The sequence below is a fragment of the Mustela nigripes genome, chromosome 1 (genome assembly GCF_022355385.1).
Source record: "Mustela nigripes isolate SB6536 chromosome 1, MUSNIG.SB6536, whole genome shotgun sequence".
In the NCBI taxonomy this organism is placed as follows: domain Eukaryota; kingdom Metazoa; phylum Chordata; class Mammalia; order Carnivora; family Mustelidae; genus Mustela; species Mustela nigripes.
Genome location: NC_081557.1, coordinates 202,118,892 through 202,132,835, shown reverse-complemented (window position 1 = coordinate 202,132,835; position 13,944 = coordinate 202,118,892). Strand labels below are relative to the sequence as shown.

The 13,944-nt window shown below is 45.7% G+C and overlaps 1 protein-coding gene across 8 annotated transcripts in view; it reads right to left on the bottom strand.

Moving 5' to 3' along the window:
• PIGG (phosphatidylinositol glycan anchor biosynthesis class G) overlaps positions 1-12,271 on the bottom strand; it is a 46,785-nt gene extending 34,514 nt beyond the window's left edge. For 5 of the 8 annotated variants that reach the window (XM_059378740.1, XM_059378757.1, XM_059378765.1 and 2 more), the window contains exons 1-3: positions 11,978-12,270; positions 10,917-11,122; positions 4,698-4,907 (exon numbers count right to left, since the gene is read on the bottom strand). In XM_059378740.1, coding sequence (XP_059234723.1) covers positions 4,698-4,907; positions 10,917-11,122; positions 11,978-12,131 — 570 coding nt within the window. In that variant the 5' untranslated portion in view covers positions 12,132-12,270. Of the gene's footprint in view, positions 1-4,697; positions 4,908-5,526; positions 5,630-10,916; positions 11,123-11,977 lie in introns of those variants that run through there. The other 3 variants (XM_059378797.1, XM_059378749.1, XM_059378774.1) reach the window with 3 other exon arrangements.
• Between the last annotated feature and the right edge of the window lie 1,673 nt (positions 12,272-13,944).

Genomic DNA, 13,944 nt, shown 5'->3' with positions numbered 1-13,944 from the left:
ACCCCATAAGTGGCAGATCCAGAAAAAGCCCACCCTTCCTCCTCTGGGAGGAATGGCATGGAAGCAAGTGGCAGGATCTGCTGGGTTTGGAGACTCCAAATGGGGCCATGCACCAGAGATAGAAACGCTATCAGTCACAGACTGGTTGAGCTCGGAGCATGCCAGAGACCAGGGAGACAGGAGGGATTGACTAATTTTCTCTGAGGGTGCTCTGAGGAGTGGGGCCCCAAGTTCTTGGCTCCTATAGGGCCAGAGATTAGGTGGCTGCCATCTTCATTCCCGTCCTCCAAAGTTCTACAGAAAGCGTTCAGGGAACAAAAGCTCCCGAGCACAAACTGGAGCAGATGACTTAGCCTGGCCCCTGGCAAGGGTGGTGTAATTCTGCCTTGGGCAAAGACATTTGTGAATCACTATGGCATACCCCTTCCCCAGAATATTAGCCAAGAATATCTACCAAGACCAAACAACTACTGGACCACATGGGGAGAATCCTAGATATAAGAGATTCCGTAAGATGAAACAATATGAGAATAATTGGGATCCCAGAAGGAGAGAGAGAGGGGCAGAAGATATATTGGAGCAAACTATAGTAGACAATTTCCCTAATTTGGGGAAGGGAAAAAGCATCAAAATCCAGGAGGCACAGAGAACCCCACTCAATTCAATAAAAATAGGTCCATACTCCATCATCTAATAGTAAAACCTATAAGTCTTAGTGACAAAGTGAAAATCCTGAAAGAAGCTTGGGACAAGAGGTCTGTAACACACAATGGCAGAAATATTAGATTGGCAGCAGACTTATCCACAGAGATCTGGCAGGCCAGAAAGGACAGACATGATATATTCAGGATGCTAAACAAGAAAAATAATGCAGCCAAAGAATATTACATCCAGCTACACTGTCATTGAAAATAGGAGGAGAGATTAAAAACTTCCAGGACTAACAAAAATGAAAAGAATTTGCAAACACCAAACCAACCCTACAGGAAATATTGAAAGGGGTCCTCTAAGCAAAGAGAGAGCCTAAAAGTAACAGACCAGAAAGGAACAGACACGATATATGATAACAGTCACCTTACAGGCAATACAATGGCACTAAATTCATATCTTTCAATAGTTACCCTGAATGTAAATGGGCTATCTCAATTAAAAGATACAGGGTATCAGAATAGATAAAAACAACAAGACCCATCAATATGCTGTCTATAAGAAACTAATTTTAGACCCAAAGACACATCCAGATTTAAAGTGAGGGGGTGGAAAACAATTTACCACGCTAATGGACATCAAAAAAAGGCTGGGGTGGCAATCCTTATATCAGATAAATTAGACTTTAAGCCAAAGACTATAATAAGAGATGAGGAAGGACACTATATCATACTTGAAGGGTCTGTCCAACCTGAAGATCTAACAATTTTAAATATCTATGCCTCTAACATGGGAGCAGCCAATTATATAAACCAATTAATAAAAAAATCAAAGAAACACATCAACAATAATACAATAATGGCAGGGAACTTTAACACCCCCCCTTACTGAACTAAAGGCTTTAAATGACACACTGGACCAGATGGACATCAAAGATAAATTTAGAACATTCCATTCCAAAACAACAGAATACATTCTTCTCTAGTGCACATGGAACATTCTCTAGAATAGATCATATCCTGGGTCACAAATCAGGTCTCCACCAGTTCCAAAAGACTGGGATCATTCCCTGCATATTTTCAGACCACAATGCTCTGAAACTAGAACTCAATCAGAAGAGGAAAGTTGGAAAGAACTCGAATATATGGAGGCTAAAGAGCATCCTACTAAACAATGAATGGGTCGACCCAGAAATCAATGAAGAACTTAAACAATTCATGGAAACCAACTGTTTGAACCCAACTGTTCAAAATCTTTGGGACACAAAGGCGGTCCTGAGAGGAAAGTATATAGTGATACAAGCCTTTCCCAAGAAACAAGAAAGGTGTCAAGTACACAGACTAACCCTACATCTAAAGGAGCTGGAGACAGAACGGCAAAAAAAGCCTAAACTCAGCAGAAGAGAAATAATAAAGATCAGAGCAGAAATCAATAAAATAGAAACCAAAAGAACAGTGAACAGATCAACAAAACTAAGAGCTGGTTCTTTGAAATAATTAATAAGGTTGATAAACCCCTGGCCAGACTTATCCAAAAGAAGAGAAAGGACCCAGATTAATAAAATCATGAAAGAGGAGAGATCACAACCAATACCAAAGAAATTCAAACAACTACAAAACATACTATGAGCAACTATACACCAGCAAATTTGACAATAGAGAAACATATAAACTACCAAAACTGAACCAGGAAGAAACAAAAACCTGAACAGATCCATAACCAGTAAGGAGATTGAAGCAGGCATCAAAAATCTCCCAACAAACAAAAGCCCAGGGCCAGACAGCTTCCCGGGGAGTTCTACTGAACATTTAAAGAAGAATTACTACCTATTCTCCAGAAACTGTTCCAAAAAATAGAAATGGAAGGAAAACTTCCAAACTCATTTTATGAGGCCAGCATTACCGATCCCAAAACAAGACAAGACCCCATCAAAAAGTAGAATTACAGACCAATATCCTTGATTAACATGGATGCAAAAATTCTCACCAAAATACTAGCCAATAGGATTCAACAGTACATTAAAAGGATTATTCACCACAGCTAAGTGGGATTTATTCCTGGGCTGCAAGTTTGGTTCAACATCTGCAAATCAATCAATGTGATATAATATTAATAAAACAAAGAACAAGAACCATATGATACTCTCAATAGATGCTGAAAAAGCATTTGACAAAGTACAGCATCCTTTCTTGATCAAAACTCTTCACAGTGTAGGGTACCTTGATATCATCAAAGCCATCTATGAGAGGCAGGGCAGGGGGTCGTGGAGGGTAGGGAGGAAAAAAATAAACAAGATGGGATTGGGAGGAAGATAAACCATAAGAGATTCTTAATCTTATAAAACAAACAGGGTTGCTGGGAGGTGGGGGGTAGGGATAGGGTGGCTGGTTATGGACATTGGGGAGAGTATGTGCTACGGTAAGTGCCATGAAATGTGTAAGCCTAATGATTTACAGATCTGTACTTCTGGGGCAAATAATACATTATATGTTAATAAAAATGGAAAAAAAAATAGAATCTAGGCATTTGGGGCACCTGGTGGCCCAGTTGGTTAAGTGTCTTCTTTTGGCTTGGGTCCTGATCCTAGGACTCTGTGATGGAGCCCGCATTGGGCTCCCTGCTCAGTGGGAAGCTTGCTTCTCCCACTCATACAAGCCCCTTCTTGTGTTCCCTCTCTTGCTGTCCCTCTCTGTTAAATCAACAAAATCTTTAAACAAAAAGAAAATCTAGGACTCAGAGTCTGAAAACACCAAAAAAACCCCAAACACAAACAGAAAAATCTGTCATAAGAAAGTTAAACAAATATTAGCATTAGATTAAACTTTCACTAATACTGTCTTCACATTTCTAAGGTATAGATAGAATATACTATATAGGTAATTTAAATGAGAAGTGTTGTTCTGACAAAAACATTCTGTGGGGGGCACTTGGGTGGCTCAGGTTAAGCCTCTGCCTTCAGCTCAGGTCATGATCTCAGGGTCCTGAGATCAAGCCCCACATCGGGCTCTCTGTTCAGCAGGGAGCCTCTATGCCTAGTTGTGATCTCCGTCTTTTGAATAAATAAATAAAAAATCCTTAAAAAAATAAAAAAACATTCTGTGGGATCCCTCCTGAGAATTAACTAATACTAGCTGATGACCAGGTGACACAGGTGACCGGGGTGGGGTGGGGGGTGGTGAAGGTGAGGGCATCTAAGTGTGTCCTGTGCAAAGGCTGTTCTGGGAAGAAAGAGACACAGCTCTGAGCAACTAGCGGTTGAGCATCCCCCGACAGAGCCATGAGCCTGGTCAGTCTAGACCATTCAGCTGGTCCACCTCCCGCCCACTGAAAAGTCTCTACAAAGGGAAGGATCTCTGAGTGATGAGACAGAGGACAGGGAAACTCACTTCTGAAAGCAACTGCTGCATGTACAGAAGTCAACTTTAGGAAAGAGTATTAATGTAAGTAAAAGTACAAATGCTCTATCAGGCCCAGAAAACTGAGCTGGTATGGGTTTGTCTTTGTTCTGTGTGGCTTCCTTCTGCTTCAGGGTCAGCTTTCTAACTACAGGTCTTTTTTCCTTGTTGGAGCCTGTCCAGCACAGGACAGTGTCCCTTAGGACCAGGCTCCACCCAGCTCACCATCTGTCCTTCTACCTCCCCACTGGGGACACAGCTGCACTAACAGGAGAACCAGTAGCCTCAAGGATCCCAGGGAGGCCATGGAGTCCTCTGCCTTGTCTTGTACCGATGCTGCCACCCCCCATTCTGTCCACATGGGAAGCTGCCACTCACTTCTCAAAACAGCTTAAATGGCTCCTTGCTGGGAAGCCCTTCCTAGTCATCTATACCCCATCAACAGGTGCTCAGCTGTTCTAAGAGAGCTTTTTTCACATCTCCATCAGGGTTTATGTCCCTGGGTTGAACCTGATCATGTGGATGAATGGTGTCTATAATCTCTCCATACCTCTCCCAGCACACCAACAAAGGCCACATACAAAACAGTGTTGCCTCTCCCCGACAGGGTATCAGACTCCAGTGTGATAAAGGGTTCTTATTCTAAAAACTGACCTCCGTATAATCTGACACGAAAAATGAGGTTGTTCCATCATACTCCACAAAATGCTTTGGGAATAGTTTCACCCATGTTTCATCTCCATAAAAAATAATTCTTTTCCCAGCTGCTTTTGCCTGTGTGATCACGTTGTCTTCCACAAGTGCGGGGGAATTGAGGTTCCTGACAACATCGATGAAGCCGGGGAGGCTCCCTGTCATCATTGCCTGCAGAAGGAAACGTTCATGAAGTTAGACTATGGAATCCAAAGCACAGCATAGGAAGGAGCGCCGCAGATCACGTTATGGATGAAAGAGGAGAGCTTGAAACTAGGACATCCCCAATACTGGAAGCTGGGTCAGAGGGGAAAGCTGCATACAGATTTTGGCAAAACTAGCAAACCTGCTCTCAAAGACTTGACTGTCTTTCAGCCAATGAGAGGATGGAGGAGGAGGCTGGGGCAGCTGGACCACCGTGGTAGACAGAAAAGCTGCAGGTTAGAGCAACTGAAGAAAACGGCAAAGCATGGTATACACTGAAAACATAAAGCTGTATACTCAACTGCCTATCAGGTCCCCACCTAAGCTTCAAATCTGCCCTGTGTGATAAGCAAACTCTGTGTACTCACCTTACAACCTAGCCATTCTAATGACCATGCCATGTGTACAAGCAGCCTCTCCCACAGTCTCTGTGCAAGAACTCTCAGAAATTATCATAGTAAACTGGCCCAGGGGTGCTGGTGGGACACCCCTGCTCCAAACACACACACACACACACACACACACACACACACACACAGCACCATCATTTCTGGAAGGAAAGGGTGGGTGTCACATATCCCCATACCTTTCTGATGCAGAATTATGTCAACAATTTCCCTCACTTCAGCACAGTCTCAGAGGCCATAGTAATGGGTCACGTGTCTCCTGTGATCTGGAGTTATCCAACAACCCATGCCCTGGCATTTAGGGACCTACCTGTGCAATGAAAATAAACAGAAATCTGGATAATGACAATAGGCCCAATTTTGCCAGGTCTTTAACAGCAAAAAACCAACCAACCAAACAAACCAAATATGAATTAACCTGATTTCTGGAATGCCAGAGGAACTCAGCAAATCCTCTCCCCTAAGAGTAATGACAAAATGGGACAGAACTGCCCAAAACAACCATTTTAAGACTTAGAAAACTTACCAAGGATTTATAACAAATTGAGAAGTTCTTATCTAAGACAAACTACAGAATCTCAATAAGAGCTGTGAGTAACCTGTGGTGTTTTAACATAGGCTGCTCCTCTTCCCCTACTCCCACCATGTCGTGGCCATGGACCTGGATGGGTCCATCTGACCTGGAACTGCACGGAGAAGTCCCACGCTAGGGATGTGTTGAAAACAGGGAAGGCCAACATCACAGCTGCCAAAGCCTTCAGTGCTGTTTTTGGTAACAGACAAGCCCAACACTCAGAAATGGGATCTGGGGGGAACCCGGGTGGCTCAGTGGGTTAAGCCTCTGCCTTCAGCTCAGGTCATGATCTTGGGGTCCTGGGATTGAGCCCCACATTGCCAGGAGAGAGCTTCTCTCTCTCCCTCTGCCTCTCTTCCAGCTTGTGTGCGCACGCATGTGCTCTCTCTCAAATAAAAAAAAAAATCTTTAAAAAACGGGATCTAGGTTGGGGTGCCTGGGTGGCTCAGTCAGTTAAGCGTCTGACTCTTGATCTCAGCTCAGATCTTGATCTCAGGGTCATAAGTTAAAGCCCCACATTGGGTTCCATGCTGGGCATGGAGTCTACTTAAAAAAAAAAATTGAAATTAAAAAAAAAAAGGGGGTTAGGGAATGAGACAGGTATAGCAGATTTCTGTAAGTGCCCACTGAGCTGCGTGCACACATGGGGCTGATTGTGCACTCAGGAGAGAACAGATAATGCCTTATAATCCACTCCTTTTAGCGGAACAGGAGACCCTACACAGAAAGTGACAGGGCAGGCTTATTAGGTGCCTGAACAGAGAGTACGAACCACACATAGACCCCTGGGAAGGGGGGAAGGCCTACTTGTTTAAGCACAACCTGCGACCAGTCACTGGCTAACCACTAACTATGTTCATTCAGGGGTGACCTTTTGGAAGACCAGCTTAAAATAAAAACAAGAATTTAAAACAAAAACAAGCAGATGCCAGTTACTGTGCACTCCAGGAGAAAGACTCTACAGAATGAGTTTAGGCAAGTAACTCACTGACAAACCAGCAAAATGATAGCAAGAACCACCACTCCCGGGGGGGGAGGATGAGGATCCAGAGTTGAGGTGAGGGTTGCACGGACAGACCACATTTGTTAAATCTCACCAGACCGTACACATAAGAATGTCTGCACTGCACTGTATGAAAATTCTGCCTCAATGAAATTATTTTTTAAAAACGTGAGCCTCTCTTTCACCCCAGAATTTTACTATTTATAGGCAACCAGTTACTTTGGGTAAGTACTCTTTCATATATTTTCCTGTATGTGTACAATCACAAATATACAATGGTAATAAACTATATAAACAATTCTGCAACTTGCTTTTATTTTTCAATTAATAACATATCCCTAACTTCTCTCCCCAGAAAACTCACAGTTACTTTATTTATTTATTTATTTAAAACTCAGCTACAAAGTACTCAGTATTTGGACCAAGACCATTTTAATGGACATGCATTTTAACAAGCTTGCAATGCAAGTGCCATTTGAGCTGAGACCTGAAGGCTGACATGTTGTTGTCTAGGGGAGGGGAAGGGAGGTACAGTGGGGCTTCCCAGGCGGAACACAGCAAACTGTGAAAGCCCCAAGGCTGAGAGACGGCGGCATGCTTGGGGTATGTGTGATCTATGTGGATGAATGACACAGGAAGAGGGAAAGCAGCTCAGATGAGAATGAGGTAAATGGGAACAGGACCATGCAGACTCGAGGCCTGGGTTAGTAGGCAGATATAAACGAGTGCAGGGTTTGAAGAAGAGCACCACGACCTGCTTTGTTTGCAGGGGCTTGGGCACTAGGAGGTGCTGAGACTTCTACAGTCCTGGCTGGAGACCACAGCAGACTGGACCAGGGTAGCAAGAGTGCAGGGGCTGGCTCAGTGTTGACAGTACTGTCTACCTTGTTTCGTATAAAGAAGAGGTCATCATCAATCTTTACATTTTTACAGTGTGACAGACAAAAACTGGGCTTATAAATTGCTTTAGTTTGCCTTTCCCTGATTACTAGTACAGAATCTTTTCATATGTTTACTTGCCATTTCAATGTCTTCCTTTGTGGATTTCTTTATATCCTTTGCCATTGGATTGTTGTCCTTGGTCAGATTCTCTTTACACATCATGGGCTTAATATCTTGTTTGTGATGTCAACTGTCAATAATTTTTCCAGTTTATCATTTGTCAGTTGACTTGGTTTTTGTGTCTTTCACCACATAAATGTTTTTGGTTTCCATGTGGTCTAATCTGTCCATCCTTTTCCCAGGGGATTTTATAAGGTATTTGCCTCCTTCTCATATTAGACTGTGTTCCCACTGACATTTTTGAGGAGGGCAGGGACTACTTGGTACACTTCACCCCAGGAAGCATGCAGGCAGTTGGGAGCCCTAGGAAGTCTAAGTGAGAGCCCATGTCTGCCATCACCTTGGAGGTCATCCTGCAGTTGTTGTGACCTTGAGAACAGTAGTTTCTTCCCTTCTGAGAATGAAGGAGAGCTCTGCAGAAACTACTGGAAGAAGATGTGGCCTGGTCACCCTATTCAGCAGTGACCAACAGAGGCTCTGGAACTAGACACACATAGGCTAGGGTTGGTTTCTGATGCCAGCTGTGTGGTTCTACCACTTCAAGCCTGTTTCCTCATCAGGAAAATGAAGAAGACGGCAGTGTCTGCCTCACGGAGCCTAGGTCATGGGGCTGTTGTGACAGCACATGACATAACATCTGTGCTTTGTGCTCACTGCAGTCAATTGGTCAGTACCTGCTCCTTATGATGACTATAAATTCGCTGAAGAAAGGAAAAGCATTCACAAATTAGTTAACACGAGAAAGTGCTAGGAAAGTGCTATTAGTCTGAATCACTAAGATCAGCATTTTGTGACAACTGCATCAATACCTCAAGATTAATATATCCCTTCCCTAACAGGAGGCAGGGTAGGGGACACACTCCTTAGCCAATTACTACCCAATCCTACCAAATTCTAGAGCTGTGAACCCTAACTCCAATATGTATTTCTGGTTCTAGCTCTCCATTCCTGGGAAATGAGAGGCAAGAACCTGCAAAGGCCTGAAAGCAAATAAAATGAAGCACAAGACTGGTTCCATGAAATGACACAAACAGGCTGGAAACGGGAGGCCCCAAGAACCACAGTAGCTGACATGCAGTCTGGACACAGTCTGAAGCCTGCACACCCACTTACATGCTTTCTTATAAACCTACTCAGATTCCTTACCAGGGGGGAAGGAATGGGTTCCTTCCACACCTTCAATAGAACAGATGAAGAAATCAGTGCTCCTGATGGTGAGGAGCCTGGATGCCTTTCTTCCAGCTTTAACAAGACTGGCCTCAGCAGAATGAACATTCTTGAGAGGCCATCCCTGAGCTTCTTGACTGAAGGTGCCCCACTCTCTCCGTTTCTCATCAGTGTCATACTCTCCTCCCTGATTCCTTCCACAGCACTTATCACTTTTTGAAACTATCCCAATTATTTATTTATATAATTACATATCTTTTCTCCCCTCAATTAGAAATTAAGCTCCATGACGATAGGACACTTGTTCTTCATTGAATCTCTCTTAATTAAAACTGTGTGATACACAAAAGATGTTCAGGAAATACTGCTGAGTGAAGGACACACTACATCCCAAAGTTGCAGAAAGTGGGAAACGCAAGAAAATAGGTCAAGAAGAGATGTGGTGGGGCACCTGGGTGGCTCAGTGGGTTAAGCCTCTGCCTTCGGCTCAGGTCATGATCCCAGGGTCCTGGGATCGGGCCCCACATTGGGCTCTCTGCTTCGAAGGGAGCCTGCTTCCTCCTCTCGCTCTCTGCCTGCCTCTCTGTCTACTTGTGAGCTCTGTCTGTCAAATAAATAAAATCTTAAAAAAAAAAAAAAAGAGAGAGAGAGAGATATGTGGTATTAACCCTTTCAATCCCAGAAGGTTTCATTCATCCAGTAAACAATTACTGAATACCTACCAAATACTGAATCAAGTAGTGGCTCCTTCTCACCAAATAACAAGGTGTCACATGATCAGCCATAGATGGAAGGCTCCAACCAGAGACTATCTTACCGTACCAGCCACATAGTCACAAACTTTTAAGCTCCTCTGTCTCTTTCTGCCTCCTCTCCTTTACTCACCCTTTCCGTTTCAACTTGTCATTTCTTCAGGCAGGCTTTTCTGACCCTCGATCTACACTGAGGCCTCCCAACCCCCCCAGTAATGAGCATCACATCCTGCTCTTTCTCATCATCATGTATTAATCACACTTTAAACTATAAATCAGTTTGTCTGCTCATTTGCTTAATGGCTATGTCTCTCACAGGTGACGAAAAGCTCCATGAAAGCAGATACTATGTTGCCCTAACTGCAAACCCTTTACAGTAGTTGCGTAATAAATAGTTCTTGAGCCAATCAATACAGCTTTACCCTTTCTTCTTCTTCTTTTTTTAAACTCATAGTTCATGGGTAAAGCACTATGTACTTTAAAGCCACACTCACTAGGCTGAGCACCTCAAAGGTGAGTTATATAGTAAAAACAGTGATAATTATTGAGGCCAGATCATGCAGGTTTGGTCATTATTTATATCATAGTTGTGGACAAGCCATCTAACTTACCTGAGTTAGTTTCTGATCTAAAAGTCAAGAGACTGAACTAGATTAACGTGAAAGGCTGGAATGTAAGTGACCCACTGATGATTAAAGAAGAGACCAGATTAGCAAGGAGGACACTATCTTCAGGATTAGGCTAACCTGACTGATCTGGATCTAAACACCTTATGCCCTCCATGAAGTGCGAACTTGGGGCTACTTGACAAGAGACACAAATCATGGGTCTCAGTTCTACCCTATCTTGTGCGGCTTCGTCAGCATTTTATTGCCCCAGCCAAGTGGACAGCACTCAACTAATTTCCACCAAGTTAAAATTGGGACTCTAGGTAAAAGAGTACAGAGAGCCCCTCCAAACCTCCCAAAGAGCCAAATCATGACTTACAACACATTAAGTCAAACTGTTTACCTTGATTCGAGGCATAGTAACTGTAGGCAGCGTGGCTTCAGCCACAAAACTATGAGATGCTCCTTTCTCCACAAGATAAGTTGTGTAGGGCATAAATTTCACACCCTTTGACCCAAACACAAAATCATCTCTCAAGCCATCTATCAGCATAATAACAACTTTTCTGAATAGAGGTGGTGGGAGCTTGGTCCAGTTGGAACGGTCTCCTAAAAATGAAAGGAAAAAGGAAATTAAGTTTTTAAACTGTATTTAGCCCCCAAGCACCTTATAATCTGCTTCTGGCCCACTTCTCTAGCACATATGCTGTCATATCTACCTAACCCAAGCCAAAGAAAAGGACCGGTTACTGGACAGTGCGAGGATACTGAGGAAGCTGAAGGAGCCCCCGTATTAACCATGAATTGCCCAATGCATGGTGTGTACTGGGGAAGGAGAGTTCCTTCGTGAGAACCCTGGATATCTGACGTTTGCGGAGCTTGATTCAAAACACAGTGCAGCGGGTAGGGGATGGGCAAACGTCTACAAACTGTCTACACGGTCAGTGGCTGGTATTGTGGGGACCTAGTCAAACACGGGAGAGCCTTTACCTAGTGCGTACTACTGGGTAAGTGAGGGCCACTGGCAGGAAAAGGGGGACATTCACTGAAAGAATGTCACAGAAGAAAACGCAGTGCTTGGGGTCAGCGGAATCTTATATGCTGTGTCTTATTGAGCAGAAAGGGTGCCTGGGAAAGGGAGTGACACAACGGACTGTTCGGGCAGGGGGCGGGGCTGTGACGGGACGAGCGACGTCAGGAGACGAGTTAGAGCAGGTGTGCAGAGCTTTCTCTGCGGCGACCAGGGAGGAGACTGCAGCGTGGCTGGTAGTGGTGGATGCCACACGCTGTGGCGTACAGAAAGGGGCTGGGGCGGTGGAGAGAGGACTCCTGGGCGTGGAGTCCTCTCCTCCCAACGAGGAGAGCACTCGGAAGTCCCGAGAAATGCGAGAGGCGATGCTCATAGGAGGCTCCTTTGGAGAAAGGGGTGGGGAGGAGCGGAGACGGCCGGGGAGGGGTCCGTACCAGCTGAGGGCTCGGGCGCTGGAGGCTCTGCTTGGTGCTCCGTCCTGGAGGAGGAACGAATCGGAGCCGGGAAGAATCCCCGAAGGAAAAGCGCGACCCCGAGCACCTGGATCACCACGCAGCAGGCGGCAAAGGTCCCGGAGCCCAGCCGCATCGTGCCTAACCGCTGGGCGCGGATCCCGGGTCCCTGACCCCAGTACGAGCCTCGCCCCGACGGGCGGCTTCCGGGAGCTGCCGCCGAACAAGCGTGAACTGGCCCGCATAACTGGTGCCGGCTCAGTGTGTCATCACGTCCGCCGTCGCGCCGGAAATACGCAAAGGGCAGCGCTTGCCGGCGCCGGCAGTCCCCACAGTCCCCGAACCCCTTGCCAATACTTCCGGCGCGTGCACGGGCGATCTCCCTCCCGCCCGCGAGGCCCCTCCCTCGCGTCCCAGTGGGTCCCGCCGGGTCTGGTTCGGGAGGTGGGAGGCTGTCTTGTGCCATACCTCCTGCTAGGAGCTCTCAGCTGTGTAGCATCGGCCTGCTGTGTAAGGTGCCGTCGCCTCCGAGCGCTCACCTGTCGTGGGCAGGTGTGTGCCGCGGACCCTTTAAGCTGCGCCGCTGTCCCATTGCGGGGTGACCTAGAGAAGGTCAAGGCGTCCGTATGCAGACCAGACGCCAGTACCGTGTTGGGATCTCGTGCGACCCCTTCCCTGAACGCCTCCTCTGTCCCCGGCCTCGACTTGTGCTGGGACCAGGAATTCGCGGGAGGCTGACGCGCCGGGCTGAGCTGTGGAGGCGGCTGCCCGCCGCACTCCGGAGCCCGGGACTGACCGGTTGCAATAGAGAAGCCCGCGGTTTCCCGCTCCAGGGCTGGCCGGTGCTCTGTGCTCGCAGCTCCGCTGCTGTCATGCCGTGGGACAGCAGCTGGGGTCACGCCCGTCTTCCACCAGCCTTCCCTCCGCACCTTTCTTGGACCCGAGCCCCGTTCCCAGGCCGAGGCGGGCTCGAAGGGGTGTCTGCAGGCCTTAAATGTGGCCCTAGGACAAGTCTGCGACTTCAGGCTGTGGCGGTTATTGGTTTCCACCACCTCCCAGTACTCACTCACCCTGAGTGTTAATAACAGCCTCTGAACAACAGCTGGACTTTCTAGTTATCACCTGCCAGGCACCCGGTCAAGCCCTTGAAGTTATTTTATTTGATCACAAGAACCCTTTAAAGTAGTCATTATTCTTCATTGCAAACCCAGAAATGAAGTAACGTGTCTAAAGTGACACAGCTAAAGAGGCACAGGACAAAGATTTAGAGCCCACAGTCTGACAGCCTGTGCTTTGAATCTCCACACTTTGTTGACTTTTAAAAGAAAAACAAAGGGCGCCTGTGTGCCTCAATTGGTTAAGCAACCGCCTTAGCTCAGGTTATGATCCCAGAGTCCTGGGATCAAGTCCCGCATGGGGCTCCCAGCTTTGCTGAGGGTCTGCTTCTCCTCTGACCTTCTCCTTGCTCATGCTTTCTCTCTCTCAAATAAATAAATGAAATCTTTAAAAAACCCAAAAAACAAAACAAAACCAAAGATTACATCCTCCCTTACAGGGGTCTTTGTTATGGGCTGAGTTTTATCCTTCCAAAAATTCATTATGTTGACACCCTAAACCTCAGTACTTCAGAATCTGATTGTATTCAAAGATACCTTTTAAAGACGTAAGTAAAAATAAGGTATTAACTTTAAAAATAAAACTGCCCGTTATTTTACCTGCAATGCAGAGAATTGTAATGCAAGACCAGCAAGTTATAGCAAACATGGAAGAGGTTGTTCTATTTTTATTTAATTGATTTTATTTTTTTTTAAAGTAGGCTCCACCAGCATGGAGCCCAACAGGGACACAGGTGAGGTCCGTGTGCCTTCCCATCTCTGAGATGCAGGAGCCTTGAGTCCCACCAAGAGCAAAGTTGTTTTTTCAGCAAGTGGAAGTGCTCTGTCATCATT